Source organism: Cricetulus griseus, chromosome 7, assembly GCF_003668045.3.
Source record: "Cricetulus griseus strain 17A/GY chromosome 7, alternate assembly CriGri-PICRH-1.0, whole genome shotgun sequence".
NCBI lineage: Eukaryota > Metazoa > Chordata > Mammalia > Rodentia > Cricetidae > Cricetulus > Cricetulus griseus.
In genome coordinates, this window is record NC_048600.1 from 11,663,195 (window position 1) to 11,684,228 (window position 21,034).

Here is a 21,034-nt window from a genome sequence, read left to right on the forward strand (position 1 = left end):
GACGAGATGAGCAAGCGGTTCCTTTACATGGTCACTAATTGGTCCCTTCCCCAATGTTCAGAAATGGGAATGTGGTTCCATGGAGCTTTCATTATCCATAGAATGAATAAGAACATCCGGAAACTACTGAGGACTTTGGTGAGAAGTAATAGCATATCTAAAGGGCCAGGGGTGTTGTTTCTGTGCTGGGACCTTAAGGCCATAGTGTATTGAGGACAGAGTCGGTGAAGAATTCTTTGGAGCCATTTACTGCTGCCATCATTACAGGACTTCCACATCTTCCCACTTTGCCTTTTACCCCCATCTTAGTTAGTTTTCTAACTATCTCTATGAGAAAATATGCTGGCAAAAGCAACTTAGGGAGGAAAGGGTTATTCGGCTCTCAGCTCAAAAGTGCAGTCCCTCACAGTAGGGAAACCAGTGCAGAAGGAACTTGGAGCAGCTGGCTACATCACACCCACAATAGGAAGCAGAAAGAGATGCATGCTCAATTTGCTTTCCTCTTTTTTTTTTTTTTTTTTTTTCAGTCCAGAACCGAAATCGATGGAACAATGCCATCCTGCTCAGGGTGGGTCTTCCCACCTCAGTTAACCTACTCAAAATAATCCCTCATAGGCATGCCCAGAGACACTGAGCATCCAGGTGATTCTGTAGTCTGCGAAGCTGAGCCTCAGTGTTACCCATCACAGCCTCCTCCCCCGGTCTCTGCACACCTCCCTGTACTTTCTCAGGACACTGGGGGGTGCCTCCAGTTTCAAATAGAGCAGTGTAGCATGTTATCCTTATTGGGTCTTCCTCTCTGACAACTAACTCCTTGGAAGTCAGATTTTTCTTCTCTGTGACAAATACATGAGCTAAATGAATTCATAGGGATGAAAGTATTGGCTTTGGACCACAATTACAGAGCCTTCAGTCCATGCCCATATGTTTGACTCCAATGCTTCTGGCCTGTGGTATATGGGGACAGGAGTACATGACACCATGTCTACCTCATGGTGGACTAAAGCAAAGATAGAAAAAGGAATGAGTGAACTGTGGTCCACACATCTTCAGGAGCATGCCCCCAATGACCTAACTGCCTTCTGATAAGCCCCACCATTTAAAGGTTCTGATGCATCCCAGAAGTGCAGCAGGCTGGTAGCCAAGGCTCTAGCATGTGGCTTCTAGGGACCCTTAAGATCCAAAGTAAAGTAATTCCTATCTCTAGACTTCAGCCATCCTTGCTTCCCTCAAGTCCCGTGTATCTGTCGATGTTCTGGATCAGGAATGGTCTTTGGAGAGAACTCCTTGACCACCTCTCTGTGATGCTGCCCCTGTATATGCCCTTATTTTCTATACAGAAAATCAATCTTCCATCTATGTCACTGAACTCCATGCCCACACGATTATCATAGGAGGTGATTTCAGGTGTGTTTCTTCCACTGACCTGTATCCTTAGGAGAAAGAGAAACTATGATTTATTTATGTCCTCAGTACATGGCAGAACACTTGATACATCCGAATACTCAGAACATGTTTATTGAAGTCATTAATTAGTGTAGACAGCTGGTGGAAAGCTGCCTCCCAAAGCACGCACAGGCACAGAACATCAAACTAGGTGTGGAATTGGCTTAACGGGTAAATGAGTTAATTTATTAGTTCTTATTAGCCAGTTGCATCAATGGCATTACTGATGAAAACTAATAAATTAATTCATCTCTGTGTTAAGCTATCCCCATGCTCAGCCAGCCCTGTGTCCTTCTGTCTGGATGTGTTACAGGAAGCAGCCTCTGGCCAGCTGTCTAGATTATTTGTTGAGTGCCAACAGAGAATGAAATGCCACTGTGTAAGTATAATAGAGGATCAGAAATGAATAAGACAGGAGCCCTGTTCTCAGCCCTCCCATTCTGGAACTCGAATTACTGTAGGTCATCAGAAACATGCTGTACTTATAAGGTTGAAGTAATGTTATTCATTGTGAGTTATAATAAACAAAACCCAACAGGGAAATCTAAACAGCCGCTAGCAGGGACCTTAGTCACTGCATAGATCTTTTCCTCCGTGCCTCCAGTGGGCCATTAAGTGACACCAAGATTCTTAACTAAATGATCTGTGCTCCCCTGCTCTCCTCCCCAGTCACCCAGGACCTGTCTTTAATTTCAGGGTTTTTTTCACAGGCAGGAAGTGTTGCAGCCTCTTCCTCGAGCTTCCAGGCAGAGTTTCTGTTCATTGACCTCTTCCGATCCAAGCTTGATATCCTCTTCTTCCCCCACAGGGCCAGCTACTACAGAAAGGGAGGGTGTGCCATGCTGCCAGTGAAGTGGATGCCCCCAGAGGCCTTCATGGAAGGAATATTTACCTCTAAGACAGATACCTGGTGAGTCTTCCTGATACCCTTCTCCAAGTATCACTGTGATTTAGTGATGATCTTGGCCCAACTGGCCCACACCCCTTCAGGAGTTCTTTTGGTAGGGAGAAGAGGAGGAAGAAGTCACTGTGGAGGCTTTTAAGTGTTGATGTTTATCAGAGTGATCAGAAGGGCTGCTTAAAATGCACATCACAAGGCCCCACCCTGAGAGCTGATTTTTCAGGAATGGGATCCAGATAAAGTAGCATTTCTACCAAGCTCCCAAGCAATGCTGAGCTCTCTGGCTTGGAGGCCACACATTGAGACTCCCTTGTCACTTTAAGTGGCAAATTAAACTCAAGCCCCCTGCACACATTCTCTCTCTCTCTCTCTCTCTCTCTCTCTCTCTCTCTCTCTCTCTCTCACACACACACACACACACACAACACACACACACACTCAACACTCTCTCACACACACATACACTCTTTCACACACACAAACACACACACACATATTGACACACACACATTCTCACACGCACATACACTCTCTTTCACACACACAAACACACACACACACACACCAGTAAGGAAAGTCTTTTGAATTAAATTAAAACCCACAATAGGAAGAAAAACAGAAAGATGAAGGGGGGGAAACCACTTAAAACAAGTTAGACCTGAGCAAGTTCATGGACAAGTCATCCCTCACTTGACATCCAAATGTTGACATCCAAACCCACAGTTCAGATCCAGAATCAGGCTGCTAAGTTTCCTGAGGGTCCCAGAAGACCCAGGAATGGAAAGTAGGGGTACAGAAAATAGGAGCCTCTGGCTCAGCCCTCCACCTCTGAATCTTGGGGATTCTCCTTCCTCTGCCATCAAGTTTGGTGAATCCCACCAAAGAGAGTCAATCAAAGTCCCTTTGGGCTCAATGGTATAGACATCAGCAAGGGTGAGGTACTCAATTCTATGTAAGAACAGCTTTCAAAGTCTGCCTAATTTAGGGTGTGTCCTCTCTACACCAAGAACACTGGCAACTAGGCCATCGATGAGAGGATTCCTGAGCAAAGTGAGCAATGAGGCATAGACTCACAGGTGAGGCTGCCCATGAGGCTGTAAACTGATCACCAGATCATGAGTTTCTAATCCCAGAAGCCCACAATTGTTAGCTGATTCAATGATGATGTCTTAAGATGGCTGTCTTGGGGTCCTATTGATGTGAAGAGACACCATGACCACTGCAACTCTTACAAAGGAAAACATTTAACTGGGGGCTGGTTTACAGCTCAGAAGTTTAGTCCATTATCATCATGGCAGGAAGCACAGCATAGTGCAGGCAGACATGGTGCTGGAGAGGTAGCTGAGAGTTCTACATTTGGATCCACAGGCAGCAGGGAGTGAGCTACTAGACCTGGCTTGAGCTTCTGAGACCTCAAAGCCCACCCCCTAGTGATGTGCTTCCTCCCAACAAAGCCATCCCTACTGCAAAAAGGCCATACCTCCTAATGGTAGCACTCCCTATAAGCCTACGGGGGCCATCCATTTTCATTCAAACCACCACAATGGCAGAGCCCCCATCTAACCTAGGTTAGATACTATGAGCAAGAGCCTTGGCTATTTCTAGGGCAGTGAGATTTGCCTGAACCTAATCCAGTGGTCAACAACAACAGATCCCCTGGCCCTCATTAACAATGCAAATATGCAAATCCATAGCCCCACCTCAAACTTCCTGAAGGGGTGTGATTAAGTTAAGGATCTTGAGGCAGAGTAGATTTTTTTTTCTGGATAATCTCCTGGGAGGAAGCAAATGCCAAGGCCAGTGTTCCTATTAGAGCTGGGGAATGGGGAAATTCTTCGTATACAGAGGCGTGAACAGGGTTTGACCCCAGAGCCTCTAGTGAAGTAGCCACACAGGAAAGGACTCCAGCTGCCATCAGGAGCTGAAAGAAGTATCAGAGGAACAAAGGACTTTGCCCTAGGGCAGTGGCTCTCAACTTTCATAATGTTTCTACCCTTTAATACAGTTCCTTATGTTGTGGTGACCCCCAACCATAAAATCATCTCATCAATACTTCATAACTGCAATTTTGCTACTGTGATAAATCATAATGGAAATAACTGATATGCAACCCCCAAAGGGGCAGAGACCCACAAGTTGAGACCGGCTGCCCTAGAGCCTCAGAGGAAGGGAGCCACATCACACTAACATTGTGACTTAAACCCAAAAGTACTCATTTCAGATGTGCAGGCTTCAGACCCATCCAAGAACAAATTTCTGTTGTGTTAAGCCACCCAGTGAATGGCATTTTCTCGTTAAACCAGCAACCACGGGAAAACAAAAACCAAAAAAGCCACACCTGGCTCGCTTACATAGCACTTTCTCCTCAGCTTTTGATAGTCCAACCTTAAAATACCATCAGCCAGCCAAGAACAATGAACATCTGAGAGATGGTTATAATGAAGAAAAGGCACAAGCAACTGGACAGGGAAGAAGAAGACGTAAAAATACTAGGAAAATCCTTTTAACATTACAATTGTCTTCAGAGAGACAAAATACTGCAACCCTAAGTAAAGGACAGAGAGTTGTTTTAAAGTAATGCTTACAGGTGTTGGGAAGGTGGCTCGAGCTTATTAGCCAAGAGTGAGGACTGAATTCAGATTCCCCAGAATATATGTAAATGCAAGAATGATAGCCCACCTGTAATTCCAGCCTCAGAATGCAGACACCAGGGATCCCTACAGCAAACTGGCTTGTGAGACCAGCTGTAGTGAGTCTTTGTCTGCCCAGCCAGCTCCCAAATAGCCACATGAAGACTTCTTATTAATTATGAAAGCTTGGCTAATAACCTAGACTTGTTTTTAGCTAGCTCTTATATTAACCTGTTTCTATTCATCTATGTGCTACCCTGAGGTTCATTTACCTCATCTATGTACTGTCCATCCTGCTTTCCTGCTTCCTCTCAATCTGGCTTGTGACTCCACCCTTCTTCTTCCCAGCATCCTCTGTGCCTGAAACCCTGCCTAGCTGTTGGTCATTCAGCCTTTTGTTCAAGCAATCAGAGTGACACAAAATCACAGTGTACAAAAAGATTATTCCACAACAACTAGCCATATTGGAGAGCTCTGAGTTTTACTGAGAGACCCTGCCTTAGTGAACACAGTTGGAGAGTGATGGAGAATGAGTTCCAATATCAACCTCAGGCTTCTACATAGACCTGCACCCACCTGTATGCACACTATACATGTGTCTACACACATGTACACCATTCACACACATGAAAATGGAAAATAAAACAGTCCTTTGGAGGGGGACATTCTCGGGAATAAAAATATGATCAACACCTCAAGGAGGCCGTCTGAAGCCCATGTGGCTGTACGTACAGCATCCTTCCAAGGACACCGGGGTGGGAGGGGGGTCAGAGGGAGGCTCACAGTAGAGGAAGCTGAAAAAAACAGCTTCAGCCAGTTGCTCAAGGCCAACATCAGTATTTATATTACCTTGGTAGCACATACTCCTGAGATGAAGGGGTGCAAATGTGGTCCTCCCCCAACTCCTCAGCCCTAGTATAATCATGAGTAAAGCAGGTCCCAGGTGAGAGATATTCCACTGAGTCCCTGACTGGGATTGTTCAAATCTGCCCATCAAGAACAAGGCCATTCAGAGAAGCCTAGGGGACATGACAGCTCAAAGTAATATGATTCGGGAAGAGAACTGGTAAATTCAGTGAAAACCTAGGAAATCTGAATAAACTATGGGTTTTAGTTAATAATGCCTTAATGCTAATCCATTAATTGTAATTAATGTACCATGTTAATGTGTTGCTAAAAATAGTGAGAACTGGGTATAGAGTGCATAGATATACAATATTAATAATACAATCCCTTCTCAATGTGAACCATTCTATTAAAAAATGAAGTTTATTTTTTTCATCTGATAACTGAAATGTAAAAGTTGTGAACGGATTGGAATACAGAATTAAGTTAAACTTCAGGGAAGTGAAACAATTCTAAAGAGATGGAAAATGCAGGAAAGAGAAGAGGAGAAAATTGAGAGGATTAAGCCAATTGATCTGATAAGCTAGCAAAATAAGAGTCCTGGGAAGAAGGACACGGAAAATACAGAAACTAAAAATGTCAAAGCAATAAAGGAACATTGTGCAGAATAGAATGTACATCCCCAGTGTCAAGGTGCCACGCCTCACAGCTCAAGAACCACACAAACTTATCGCCGTCAAGTTCCAGGCCAGAGCTGATAATGACTCTGCATGTTTTCAAGCAGAAAACTAGAGAAACTGGCCAGAGGTTAAAAAGTTGGGGAATCAAAGTGGCCTGGAAATGGTTCCTAGCACAGAAAATGCAAGACAATGGAAATGTCCCCGAGCTCTGAAAGCCCCATATTGAGATAATGTCCTAAGATGGAAGAAACTCCCCTTCCCAACCCATGGGGGTTATTTTGAGCAAGTGGCTTCATTATTTCTAGGCCCATGAGATCTGCCTTGACCTAACCCACTGAGTGTCCACAGGCCAGAGATAGTGGGTAACCTGGAACTCATCATTAGCAACTCCAAACTCAGCTCCCCACCCAGCCACCTCAAGCCTCATGAAGCAAGAACTGCAGGAGTGGAGGCCTACCCATCTGTGTTAACACACCCTCCAGAGGAATCACATGAGCACCAAAGAGAGTGACAGCCACCTAACCCACCCAAAGACAGAATAGCATCAGCAAGTTAGTAATTGTTCTGAATACATGAATGTCCTATGACCCATCAGTTCTGCTCTCAACTGTGTCACCTTAGAGAAGTGTTGACATGGACGGACTTGGGCAAATATCCCCACTGGCACATAGTTTATACAACCAAAAAGATAGCAACAACCTAACTCCCCTCAGTCGGGGGATGGAAAGCTAAAGGGACAGAAACTGCTGAGCAGTATGAAAAGGACACACGGCCTACAGCATCAACATGGAAAAAAATGTCCATCCATAGTACAAGAGCCAATGAGGGGAAAAAAAAATCAAACCATAAAAGGGAATGTGGAAATATTTTAAAACAATTTTATAATGCAAAAAAAACTCTAACTTTGTAACACTAACCCTTAGGTGGGAAGATTGGGAATTTGAGGCCACTCTGGGCCTGTCTTGTCTAACAAAAGATACTGCAATCACCAACTAGTATCTATCCATATGTATTGTCTATAGACCAGCAGAGACTATATAGCTGTGGCTCTTCAGACATCTTCCTTGTTGGAGACTGGGTTTTGTTTGTCACACTGATGTTTGCTGTATTGGGGGAGGGGTCTTCTTTTCCCCCTTAGAGGTCAGAAAGACCACCTGAGAGGGAATAATTCATGTTCCTGGCAACTTACAGGCAGCTAATTTCACCAACATAGTAACAATAAAAGAAAGCATTCCTGCTCCGAAGAAGTGTATTTTCCTACTTCTTTAGGGCAATGTTTACTAAGAGCAGAACCCTGCATGGAGATACTAGAACAAAGATAGATTTTCTTTCTCCAAAATCTGATCATTAAACTAAGAGTTGGAAATAAAAATGTCATCAAAGTAGAAAGTATTATTTCTGGAACTTAATAAACTGGGTCTCAAAAGTCCTTTAAAACAAATAACAGGAAACCAAATACCTTTTTAAAAAGAAGAAAATGTCTTATGTGATGTCAAAACACAGACAGAAAAAGCGAAACAAAATACTGTCAATGCAGAAAGCAAGCAGATGAAAGGAATAGGTGGGAGTGCCTATTAAAAACATCCCTGTCTTTAATCAAAAGCCAATAGGGAAGGGGAATCATTTTATAAAGTGCTGGAAGAATCATTCAGAGAAACAAACCACTTTTGACCCTTCCCTCCCCACTATACATAAATTCTGAATGAATTCAAGAGAGAAAAACAAACATACCTAGAAAATAGTAAACATTTATTTAATCTTTGGTGAAGAGAAGATTTCACAACTGTAAAACAAATAGAAGAAATTACAAAAATGTAGTGAACACATTTAACTACTTGAAAATGTGAGCCTTTGCCAGGCATTGGTGGCGCACACCTTTAATCCCAGCACCATGGAAGCAGAGGCAGGCAGATATCTGTGAGTTCGAAGCCAGCCTGGTCTACAGAGTGAGTTCTAGGACAGGCTCCAAAGCTATACAGAGAAACCCTGTCTCTAACCCCACCCTCCAAAAAAAAATTAAGGAAAAAGAAAAAGAAAGCCTTTGATACACATAAAGTTAGATCATCAAGCAACTAATAGAAGTATTCTGGCTAGGCCTTGTGGTACATTCTTGTAATTATAACTTTTTAAGGAACTGAGGCAGGAGGGTTGCAATATCAAAGCTTGCCTGGCCTCAGAGTGAGTTCAGGACCAACATGATCCACTACCCAAGATTAAATTTAAAAATAATAATAATAATAAGGAAGTAGGCAGACCCCACTCAGAGACAGAATACTTGCCTAGCATATGAAAGATCCTGGATTCAGTCCCCTCAAATTCTAACTGAAGAGAGAAAAACAAGCACATCTGTAGCATGAATAATAAAAACCCAGAGACAGATATTAGGGTTCAAGTCGAAGATCAGAAAAGCAAAGCAGCCAACCACTAGGGAATTCTTACCTCTACCTCCAACTCTACCAAAAAATAAGCATTTTTTATTTTTTGATAAATGGCTAACATCTTTTAAAGAAACAAAAACTTGTTATTGATTCTTTGTGGATTTTACGTCATGCACCCCAGTTCCATTTATCCTCCTGACCCTTTGTATCCTCCCTCTAACCTTGGCAATTCCCATACACACACACACAATAAAATAAAATTTAAAAGAAAATAAAATCTCTTTTGTCATGGAAGCTGTAGTGGGTCACAGTGAGTCACATGCATCCTTATTTGCAAGTGTTCATAACTCTGGTCCTGGGACTGGTTCTGGGTTGGCCAGCCAGCCCACCAGCTTGCCCTTGTCCTCACCACGAGGTGAACTCTCCAGAACTGCCCCAGCTAGCTCACCCAATGCAACACAGGCCGCAAGGAACGGGGGGTGGGGGTGGGGGGGCACGACACAGTTCTCCTGCTATCACACCCTCAGGGCAGGCTCATGAGCACTCACTTCACCAGGGCCAGCTCTGCTGTGCGGAAGGACTAACATCCTTAATACATACAAAGAATGTCTACAACTCAAAGGCCAAACCGAGATACTAAAATAATATACCCTGACCAATAAAATCATGCAAAAGATGTGAACAGACAATATGTTGGAGAGAAATAAGGAGTAGATCAGAAGATTTTAGTAAAACACTCCATGTGAAGTGAAGAGCTTCCATATTCCAGCAGATGTGGAGAGACTGCCTACAGGTGAAGGCACTCCCCACCACACCTGAGTTCAATCCCCAGAACAAACAGGCTGGAAGAAAAGAACAGCCTCCTAAAAGGTGTTTGATTTCCACATGTGCACTGTGCCATGCTCTCCCACAACACTAACTCAATTAATTTGAAAATGAGCCGGGTGGTGGTGGTGGCACACGCTTTTTAGTCCCAGCACTGGGAACGCAGAGACAGGTGAATCTCTGAGTTCAAGGCCAGCTTGGTCTACAGAGAGAGTTCCAGAGAAACCCTGTCTCGAAAACAACAACAACAAAGAACGGAAAATATTAGGCTGGGAACACTTCTGCCCTGAGGTTTTGGTTTTTTTGTCTTTTCTATTTTTTTGAGGTAGGGGCCCTTGGGGCTGGGGAGAAGCTCAGTGGTTAGAGCACTGGCTGCTCTTCCAGTGGAACTGGGCTCAGTTTCCAGCACCCACATGGCAGCTCACAACCATCTGAAACTCCAGTTCCAGGGGCTCTGATGCTCTCTTCTGACCTCTGTTGACACTGAAGGCATGTGGTGCACAGACATATGCAAGACACCTATACACATAAAATAAAAAATAAAGATAAAAATTTTAATTAAAAAGTTATCCTGTTGTATTTTGCTTTAAAGCGAGCAAATGTTACTACTAATGTACATACTGAGAGTTAGGAGGGTAACACAAGATTTCAGGGTTTGTGTTCTTTAAATCTAGTTATTATACTAGAAATATTATTGATTTTACTATTCTATTAGTCAGATGGTTTGTCCTAAGTAATCTTTAAAAAATTGACAAAAGCCAGGTGTGGTGGCCCCAGCACTCAAGAGGCAGGGAGATTTTGAGTTTGAAGCCAGCAGGACTATGTAGCAAATGAAATACAAAATGAGACTCCTTCACAAAAATTAAAATAAAATGAACTGAAATCAAAGTGCATAAAGATGTTCATTCAACGTTTAAAATATTTTGAAAACTGAAAACAATATGATAAGGCAAACCATGTTACATCTCAATAGAATTTCTCACAGGCATTTCAGAGTCTATTTATAAAATGTTTAGCGTGGAAAATGGTTGTGCTATCATGAAATGAGTAAAATTATCAAGGTTCAATAGCTATGGTTATATAAAAGAAATCTAGACACAGAGCTTGACTGGAATGAAAAGTATGCTAACCGGTTATCTTTTAATAGAGAGTCATATGAATGCTTGAACATTCTTTCCATTTTTCTGGGCCTAGAATGTCCTCTGGACTGCAGATATAGCTCAGTCAGTGAAGGGCTTGTAGGTTGCAAGCAAAAGGTCCTGGTTCAATCTCCAGAACTCACGAGAAGGAAAACAAGAAAAAAGATGAGGGGCAGTGCCGCTTATAATGTTATAATGCTAGAGACTGGGGAATAGAGACAGATGGACCCTGGGGTTCACTGACTAGCCAGCCTAGCCATCTTGGTGAACCCCAGGCCACTGAGAGATGGTATCTAAGAATATGTTTTAATTTTTTTGCTTAATTAAAAAAAAAAAAAAAACAAGTTAGGGTCAGGAAAGAAGACTCCCTCGTTAAGAGTGCTTGCTGCTCTTCCAGAGGACCTGGGTTCAGTTCCAAGCTCCCACATTGAATGGCTCACAATACCTGTAACTCCAGTGCCAGGGGATCTGATGTCCTCTTCTGGCCTCTATAAACACTCAGATAAAAATTAAATAATCATTTAAAACAAAAAACAAGGTCGATGTTTCCTAAGAAACAATACTTAAGGTTGTTGTCCTTTGGACTCCATGTGTATGTGCACAAATGTGTGTATGTGCACTCATACACACACACACACACACACACACACAGAGAGACGAGAGAGAGAGAGAGAGAGAGAGGAGAGAGAGAGAGAGAGAGAGAGAGAGAGAGAGAGAGAGAGAGAGAGAGAGCACACCCTTTTTTTACAGTAAACAGCATAAAGGAAAATATACTAAAGATGCGTGCGTGCGTGCATGCGTGCGTGTGTGCTGTGCGTTTGCATGCATCCACACCCATAATCTGTGTCTTCTGTTCCATGCCCAGGTCTTTTGGAGTATTGCTGTGGGAAATATTTTCTCTCGGGTATATGCCATACCCCAGCAAGAGCAACCAGGAAGTTCTGGAGTTTGTCACCAGTGGCGGACGGATGGACCCACCTAAGAACTGCCCCGGGCCTGTGTACGAACTTTGGGAACTTCCTACTAAAAACTAAGCACTGGATCACATATGTTTCTTTAATATTAAAGGGAAAGTGACAGCCTTCTTTTAAGATGTCTCCAAACACAGTGTGCCCGAGACTTCAGTAAGATGGGTTTGTCTTCCAGCCTTCAAACACAATAAGTTCATCTCATTACTGCCGAGCTGGAGGCTGTGGACTCAGGAGCCCTACATTTCAGACTGGCCTCTGGAATTGTGTGTCCCAGATCCACCCATCAGCCCAGCACTCTGTGTATATCTCCCATAAATAGTTCTTCCCCTTATGGCTTTTTTTCCTGCCCCCTATGGCATCCCCTCACCTTCTTTCCAAAAACAAAATGGGGAATTAAACTACTCCATCCTAAACATGGCTTTAGGGATTTGATGTAAATAGCTGGGTCTTTCATGGGACTTACATTTGGGCATGATTCTGGTCCCACCAGCAGGGGGCAGAATAGATCAACCACTTGGACCTAGATGTCTTCCCATCCTTAAAGCTTTGGCTTGACTGAGAAAAGAGATGGGGGAGAGGCCTTCCCAGATGCTTCTCCTGATCCATTAACATGCTCCTTCTTGCAGCTATCGGATAATGACGCAGTGCTGGCAACATCAGCCTGAAGACAGACCCAACTTCGCCATCATTTTGGAGAGGATTGAATACTGCACCCAGGTAATGTGTTTTCTCCCTTGACTAGCCTTTAATCTCCATGGGAGCATTTTATACATTGCTATTTTATAATGTTTATAATCTCATAAGACTGGTGATAGTGAGACTCAATATTCCTCATCTCTGAAACGATATGATTGGCATCCCACTTTACCCACATCCTACAATAAACACTGGAAACTTCCACTTTCTTCGCCAGCACCCCAATTACAGCCCTAGACATTAGCTGATCCTGCTAGTTAATGGGTTTTTGTTGTCATCTTTTAACAATTAAAATATAATCACATCATTTCCCTTTCCTCACTCCAACCTCTCCAACACCCCCCAGCCTCTTTACTGCCTCTTAAATTCATGTCTTTTTCTTTGATTATTACTGTTACATATATATCCATATAAATACAACCTACTGAATCCATTTTGTGCTCCTTGTATATGTGTGTGTGTATGTGATATCAGAGCCAACAACTTGATACTGGATAACCAATTAGAGAATGCCACCCTGGGAAAGAGTAATCCTCCCTCCCAACCATCATTAGCTGCCTATAGTTCTTTGTCTTGGTGTGGGGCCCATGAGATTTCCCCCTTCCCTGTTAGTATGTCTGTTGATGCTCAGGTTTTGTTTAGGTAGCCATATTGTTGTAGCATCACGGATAGCCAGACAGCTAATGTTTTGTAGATGAAACTGGGACTTCAAAGAGAATGAAAGCTCTCAAGACTTACAACCTGGCCAGACAAATAATATTAAATAGTAACTGTATGACTGCTAAAGCAATCAAGGGAAATGTTCAAACCAACCATCAGTAGCACTTACATGGAATTATACTACACAAGTTGTTTTCCTGTGTCTTTTTATTTTGTTCTAATGGAGGGTTCATTCTGTCCCATTTTACTGAGGAGGGGGCTAGGCTTGGAGAGGCTGTGGAAGTCACAAGGATTCCTAGCAATCCTGGGCTCTCTGTACATCCCTCTCCTACTTCCTCCCATCTCTACAGAATTGTAAGTGTTCACCTTCATCTCCAGCAGTGCCTCCCACTCATCATCAGGTGGGGAGAGAGGTGGTGGTGGGAGAGTTCCTCTCCTCCCTGTCTCTGGCACAGACTTGCCAGCATCTGCCACCATTCTCAGCAGCCACCCCATGCCCCAGTCCATCTATCTCCTATCAGGATGTCACCAGCTACCTCTTAGGACTTCATGTCAGTTGCCATTTTTCTCTTTAGTGTGTCTGATCTTTCCCTCCCTCCTGGCTCTGAACCTATCAGGATACAGAATTAAATTAGCATATTCTCCCTTACCCAACACCCACCTTTGGCTAGTCCCCTTTGCTTCACTTCTAATTACACTCTCCCTTCTCCCCACCCCCACCCCCACCCCCCACACTTTACCCTCTCCATCTCCTTGATGTCTCCCTAACATGGCTCCTTCCCAGCTTCAGGTCCTCTTTTGTTGTTGCTCTTGTTTGTTGTGTGTCCTTTGGATAACCCATTAAGTCCAGTTGGTGCTACCATATTTATTAGTTAGGGTTACTATTGCTGTGATGAAACACCATGACCAAGAGCAAGCTGGGGTAGGGAGAGTGGTTATTTGGCTTACACTTCCATACCATAGTCCATCACTGAAGGAAGTTAGGGCAGGAACATGGAGGCAGGAGTTGATGCAGAGGCCATGGAGGGTGCTACTTACTGGCTTGCTCTTCATGGTTTGCTCAGCCTGCTTTTTTTTAATTTTTTTTTTTTTTACTTTTACAAAATTATAATTTCACATGCCAATCCCTTCTCCCTCTCCCCCTCCCCCAACCCCCATCAGCCCCTTCCCCTTCCTTTTCCACTCCCCATAGAGGGTAGGGCCCTCCACAGGGGCTCCCCAAAGTCTACCACATCATCCTGGGTCGGGCCTAGGCTCTCCCCCATGTGTCCAGGCCAAGAGTGTATCCCTTCACATGGGATGGGCTCTCGAAGTCCCTTCTTATACCAGGGAAAAATACTGATCCACTACCAGAGGCCCCATAGGGTGTCGAGGCCTCCTCATTGACATCCACTTTCAGGGGTCTGGATCAGTCCTGTACTGGCCTCCCAGACAGCACTCTGGGGTCCATGTGCTCCCCCTTGTTCACGTCAGCTGTTTCTGTGGGATTCACCAGCCTGGTCCCGACCCCCTTGATCTTCATTCCTCCCTCTCTGCAACTGGGTTCCAGAGTTCAGTTCAGAGTATAGCTGTGGGTGTCTGCCTCTGCTTCCATCAGCCACTGGATGAGGGCTCTAGGATGGCATATAAAGTAGTCATCAGTATCATTATAGAGGAAGGGCATTTAGGGTAGCCTACCCACCATTGCCTAGATTGTCAGTTGGTGTCATCCTTGTAGATCTCTGGAAATCTCCCTAGTGCCAGATCTCTCCTGGGACCTATAATTGCTCACTCTGATATGGTATCTCTCATCCTGCTCTCCTCTATTCTTCCCCCAACTCAACCTTTCTGCTCCTCCATTTCCTCCTCTCCCCTCTTCTCACATTCTGCCAGCTCCCTCTCCTCTAATCTCATGCTCCCTATTAGCTTCGGAGTTCCTGGCCCTTCCTATCCTCCGGGACCATGCATTTTTCTCTTACATATTTGGAAGTTTGTTTCCAAGTTTCCTAGTTCCTTTGGTGAAAAGGATTGTATCAGCCTGCTTTTTCACATGACCCAGTACCACAGCCCAGGGATGGTCCCACCCACACTCGGATGGGCCCTCCCCCCATCAATCACTAATAAAGAAAATGCCCTACTGGCTTGCCTATAGCCAGATTATGGAGGTGTTTCCTCAATTGAGGTTCCCTTCTCTCAGATGACTCTAACTTGTGTCAAGTTGACATAAAATCAGTCCAATACCACATGTGCACGGGAATGGGCTCATCTGCTGGAGTGTGGGGAACCTATCAGTGGCCACACCACTGAGATATTTTAGAAAAGTCAAACAATGAGCCACCATCTCTCTACATTCCCTCATCTGGAACCGAGGATGGACGTTTTCTCCAGATTTCAGCAACTGTCTCTCTAGCCACACTGCCTCAATGTTCTCAGGCCTTTCTGCTGTAAAAGGGAGCTGCCATCTTCATTGAGGTGGAATTCAGTGACCATGTTATCAGGGGAGAGACAGTTCAGGGACCCTTGCTTCATGACATTTAACTTCCATTGTAACAGGGATAGAATACACTCATAAATGCATACATACGCTCACACACTTTCTTTGGTTTTTCTTTTCCAAATATGTAATACCTTTGCAGATGATTCTACAGCTGCATATTTTAAATGGATTACTGTGAAAGTAAGAAACAGGGAAGAAATGAAATGTTTTTTTAAAAGATATTTGTTGTTATTTTCTTAAACCCTTTGTTAATAAACACTGGACGGGTGAGCTCTTCTGTAAAACTTAAACAATGGAGGTTTCCCCTCCATTTGCATACACTATTACTGTAATAAATTTCCCCGGAGTTTTCGCCAACAAATTTTCCTTAAACCCCTGGCAACTGCATCCGAGTTCCTAATACAGTCTATGACTATAACGATGGTCTAGTACCAAGCTCTTTCTGTGAATGGTTTCTCATCACAATTGAGAATTTGTTCGACTCCACAAAAGCCCCATCACATCTGAATGGGCAAATGAGTCTCAACATTGGGACAGCTGCATGTGTAATGACAACATACAACACAAAGTCACCATCAGGAGCCAATCACCCAAATATGACGAAAACTACAGGTACATGGGAAAAGAACAAATGACACCCCTTGTAAGTAAGCCAAGAGTGGTGTCCTTCTCCTCTGCCACCCTACCTAAAGCAAAACAGAAGTCATACTACCTCAGCAAGGGCCCTCAACAAGTTAAGGTTTTTGTTTGCCAGAACCAAATGACAAAAGTTCCATCCCAGGACCCACAAAGTGGAGGACAGAGAACCCACTCTATAGGGTTGTCCTGAACTTTCACACACACACCAAGGCACACACATGTCCGAACACATACACGTACACACAACAGATTAAAATTAATAAAGTTTTTAAAATCTGTTTTTAAAAACTGCCGCAGGGGCTTTCTGCTCTGCACTGCCCCCATCCCACGGCCCCAAGGCCATAAGCACCTGGTATCCTCTCCTACAACAATGCTTTCTTCTAAGGTTTCCAAGAACAGTGATGCTTGCTCACTACTTATGCCTACCTGTTAATATATTAGTCTACTGTTGCTGCAGTAAACACCACGAGCAAATGCAACTCCGGAAGGAGAGGTTTACTTCCTCTTAACACCTGACAGCCCATCATCATGGGAAACCAGGGCCGGATATCAAGGCAGGAAGCTGGAGGCAGGAACTAAAGCAGAGACCATGGAGGAAGGCTGCTTATTGGCTGGCTCCTGAGTTTGTTTTTTAGACAACACTGGACCTTCAGCCAGGGGTGACACTTCCCACAGTGGACTGGGGCCTCCCACATCAATCCTTAAGAAAATGACCCACAGACATGTTGTGTCGAGCTGACAAAAATGGCTCCTCTGTAAACAGATGTTACTCCCTGTGAGATCACGTCTAAATCCAACATCTCTGTGATTCCGTTTCAACCGTCCTCTCTCCTCCTTCCCACAGGATCCAGATGTCATCAACACAGCTCTGCCCATAGAATATGGCCCGGTGGTGGAGGAGGAGGAAAAAGTGCCCATGAGACCCAAAGACCCCGAGGGGATGCCTCCTCTGCTGGTGTCTCCCCAGCCCGCGAAGCACGAGGAGGTGCCCGCTGCCCCCCAGCCCGCAGCTCTGGTGGCGCCAGGCCCCTTGGTGAAGAAGCCCCCGGGTGCGGGCGCGGGAGCGGGAGCGGGAGCCGGCGCGGGCCGGGCGCCCCGAGGGGCGGCCGATCGTGGCCACGTGAACATGGCGTTCTCTCAGCCCAACCCTCCCCCGGAGCTGCACAAGAGCGCTGGCTCCAGAAACAAGCCAACCAGTCTGTGGAACCCGACCTACGGCTCGTGGTTCACAGAGAAGCCGGCCAAAAAGACCCATCCCCCTCCAGGCGCCGAGCCGCAGGCGAGGGCAGGAGCGGCAGAGGGTGGCTGGACCGGGCCGGGCGCGGGACCCCGTAGACCCGGGGCTGCGCTGCTGCTCGAGCCATCGGCGTTGAGCGCCACCATGAAGGAGGTGCCGCTGTTCAGGCTGCGCCACTTCCCCTGCGGGAACGTCAACTACGGCTACCAGCAGCAGGGTCTCCCCTTGGAAGCCACCGCTGCCCCCGGGGACACCGTGCTGAAAAGCAAGAACAAGGTCACCCAGCCGGGGCCCTGAGCCCTGTACCAAACTAGCTTCTCCCCCTGGCTGAGCAGGAGCCCTCCCAGAGGAAGACAGACTGACTGTATGGCTCCACCCCAAACCAGAGACCAAATATCACTTTCATTTTGTGCCAATTTGTTTTGAAGTGCCACATTTAAGAAATAATAATAATAGGGAAAACCTGTATTTTCAAAATGCATTAGAAAGATTTTTGAGCATGGGTTCATCTATCCTTTCAAAAGAAGAAAATGCCACTTTAAAAAAAGTGATCAGTACAAGGCCCAGATTGGTTGCGTAAAGTTTTCGTGCATGGTCCGCTGTACAGTCCCCTAAGGCTTCTTTCCAATTTTGTGTGCTCTCTGCTTCGGTGTAGTCAGAAATAGCTGCTTCCGTGTCTCACAGGGAAAGTCGTGGATGTTTCCTTGCCTTGTGGACATGGCCCATTCGAGGGGCGAGGGAACAGAAATGAAGGCATTAATTGCAATGACTCAGCATGGGGAGAGATGTTATTTACTTGGAAAAGAAAAATCATAAGCTAACATCGCTGTGGGTAGTGGTTAGAGGCTTTTAATTGTTCTAGCTCATTGCCTATTGTAAAAAAAAAAAAAAATGTCGTGACTAGTTTGTAGTGTAGTGACAAACGTGTATATATTCATCCAAGCAAAATGCATACATCGCAAGTGCTTTGTGTACAATGAAACACCAGTAGAGATCCAGCAATTCAAACGCCCTTTCAACATACCTCATGCCTTAAGAAAATCTTCCTACTAAAAGTAAAAGTACTGAGTGTGAGGTTTCCTACTGGATTTAAAACTCAAGATTGAAATTACTTGTATCTAAACTTTCCATTAACTCAGATCTGATCACTTAAGAAAAAATTAAGTAGCAGTGATACATAGACATATAGAAAGATACCCATTTGTGGCCATACATGTCAATACATCTGAGGCCCAAGCCTTCCCATACCAGAGTTCCTCCCCTTGGTGACTCTTTAGGCCATTCCAGTGCCCTTCCAGTGGCCTAGACCTGGCCTATCCTTCCCCAACCGCCCCCCAAGCTTTCTCTCCCTTAGCCATGAGATCCTGGTGTGCTGGGAACACAAATGTGATCATATAGTCATAGCATAACTTATATAGTATCTCAGATGCAGATTACAAAAAGCATTTTTCCTCCAGGTGGCAGTGAGGAAAGGAATTAAGGGTTGCTTGGACAGTTGAGGTTGATGCTGTGTTTCAGTGGGCGTTCTGAACCTGGTTTTCACAGATGAAATTTATTTCTATGAAATGGAATCGGGAACCCATTAAATTTTATACACATGCTTATGCAATACCGAGTTTATCTGTATGTTCATTTCCCTTTTCTCCACTACTGTATTTACTGTATTCTCATGTCCAGTTTGGTCCTGGTGGTAGCTATGACAAGCATCTCTTTGGGGGAAAACAGTTTTGTTACTTGCTAGGTAAAGCATTCCCAAGTGTAAAGACTGTGTGTGTGTGTGTGTGTGTGTGTGTGTGTGTGTGTGTGTGTGTGTGTGTGCGCGCGCGCGCGCGCGCGCCTTTCTTCCCACCTTGCCATTTCATCTTCTTCAAAAGTGTCACTTCTGAGTGTAGGAGATCCATTGTGTTCTATGCCAATTCCAGACAACTTTTCAGTTTCCTTAAGGCAATTGCCTGGCCCTCGAATTGGTTCTGAATATCTAAGGATTCATTGGTAACTCCTTTTCCATAACTGCCCCAAACATTTCCCATCGGGTGTCCCTGAAGCTGGAAGACAGGTGAGAACTGTGTGGATAACAATTCTTGAGCCTTGGCAAGAATTGTTTTGATGCAAAAATAGTAACAACAGTCAAAAAGTCTTGTTTCAGCTCACAAACCGCCCAAAGGGGTTCCAGAATCTCACTTTTGCGAAACACTGAAGGTTAATGCCAGAGGAGCTGTCTGTATCTGAGAAAACAGCTCCATTTTCTAACCAACTAAGCAGGCAGTGTGCCTCATGGCTGAAGAACTAACTCTGTTATTAATGGGGGTGGGAAATCCTGCCCCTTTCCACTCTAAAAACTTAAAAGATTCAGGTTGTGCCTTACTACCACTAATACAGATTTGCTGCTTTTCTCTAATCGTCTCTATTAGCATACTGAATATACATATTATTACATTATTACATATTCATGTAAATGATGGTCCAATCTTCGAGCCTGTGTACATGGATAAGTCAATAAACAACTCCACACTGAGCTACGATGACATCAAGATGTTTCATTGAGGTTGGTGTAACCCCTAGGTGCCATGAATCTGGATTACTAAGTATTGTGCCAGCCATATGGCTATGGCAATTTATGCAGATACTGGACTTTAATGCATTCATTAACCAGGATAGCAAGTTCCACTTCAAATGTGAACAGGCCCAATTAAGGTTTGCAGGAGCCATGCTAATTAAACCACAAGCTAGTATAATTATTTGTATTCTGTTGTCTATAACGAAGGAATCAAAAAGGTCATGGCTGTTCCACTGTGGAACAGGCAATTTGTGAGGAATGACCAGTTTGTTAATATGTGACACCTCTAAATTATAGCAAACCAGAAGAGCTGGAACAAACTTTCTCTAATGGTACATTCTGCTTCGAAGACAGGACTGGACTCCCTTGCATCAAGTGGTGTTTGAGTCCTGGCCATCTGGAGCTAAATCGACCTGGTGGTACCTCCATGCACAAAAAGACAATACTGCCCCTACCCTGCAACCTGGATGTGATCATGAGCTGTGACATCACAAGCAGCCGTCTCACTCCCCAGCTGCCGTGGGGTTGGTTGTGCTACCCACACCCAGGACTCTTGGCTCTCCCACTGGTGGCATGGTTCCCCTTTATCTAACACTCGTCTAATGACAGTCTCAAGAATACCATCTTGACCAGCTCCTTTTTGGCTCGGAAGAAGACTGTAGAGCCTCTAAAGTCCCAAATACTAAGCACCAAGAAGCTATTTCATCAATTTAAGGCAATCTTTTCAAACAGTCATTTCCACATACTATTTCGTGAACCCTAAGACTGTAAAGTATCATATAATTGCAGAACAATTTTATTATTTTAAAATATGGGGCTTTTCCATCCAAATCCACAGGGTGCATCTGTAAGCAATTCTAATGGCTGGGCTATTTTGATAGGTTTTCTCCAGTAATACAGCAGGATTAAAAATCCCCCCCCCCCGAGCTAGAGAGTCCTAAAACAACATGTAT

At 44.4% G+C, this 21,034-nt stretch overlaps 1 protein-coding gene across 1 annotated transcript in view; it reads left to right on the forward strand.

Annotated features, from left to right (window-relative positions):
• The window catches only part of Alk (ALK receptor tyrosine kinase), a 688,619-nt gene extending 669,431 nt beyond the window's left edge, over positions 1-19,188 (forward strand). The window contains exons 26-29 of the mRNA XM_027424412.2: positions 2,255-2,356; positions 11,711-11,845; positions 12,443-12,533; positions 17,132-19,188. Coding sequence (XP_027280213.2) covers positions 2,255-2,356; positions 11,711-11,845; positions 12,443-12,533; positions 17,132-17,821 — 1,018 coding nt within the window. The 3' untranslated portion in view covers positions 17,822-19,188. The remainder of the gene's footprint in view (positions 1-2,254; positions 2,357-11,710; positions 11,846-12,442; positions 12,534-17,131) is intronic.
• The last annotated feature ends 1,846 nt before the right edge of the window (positions 19,189-21,034 follow it).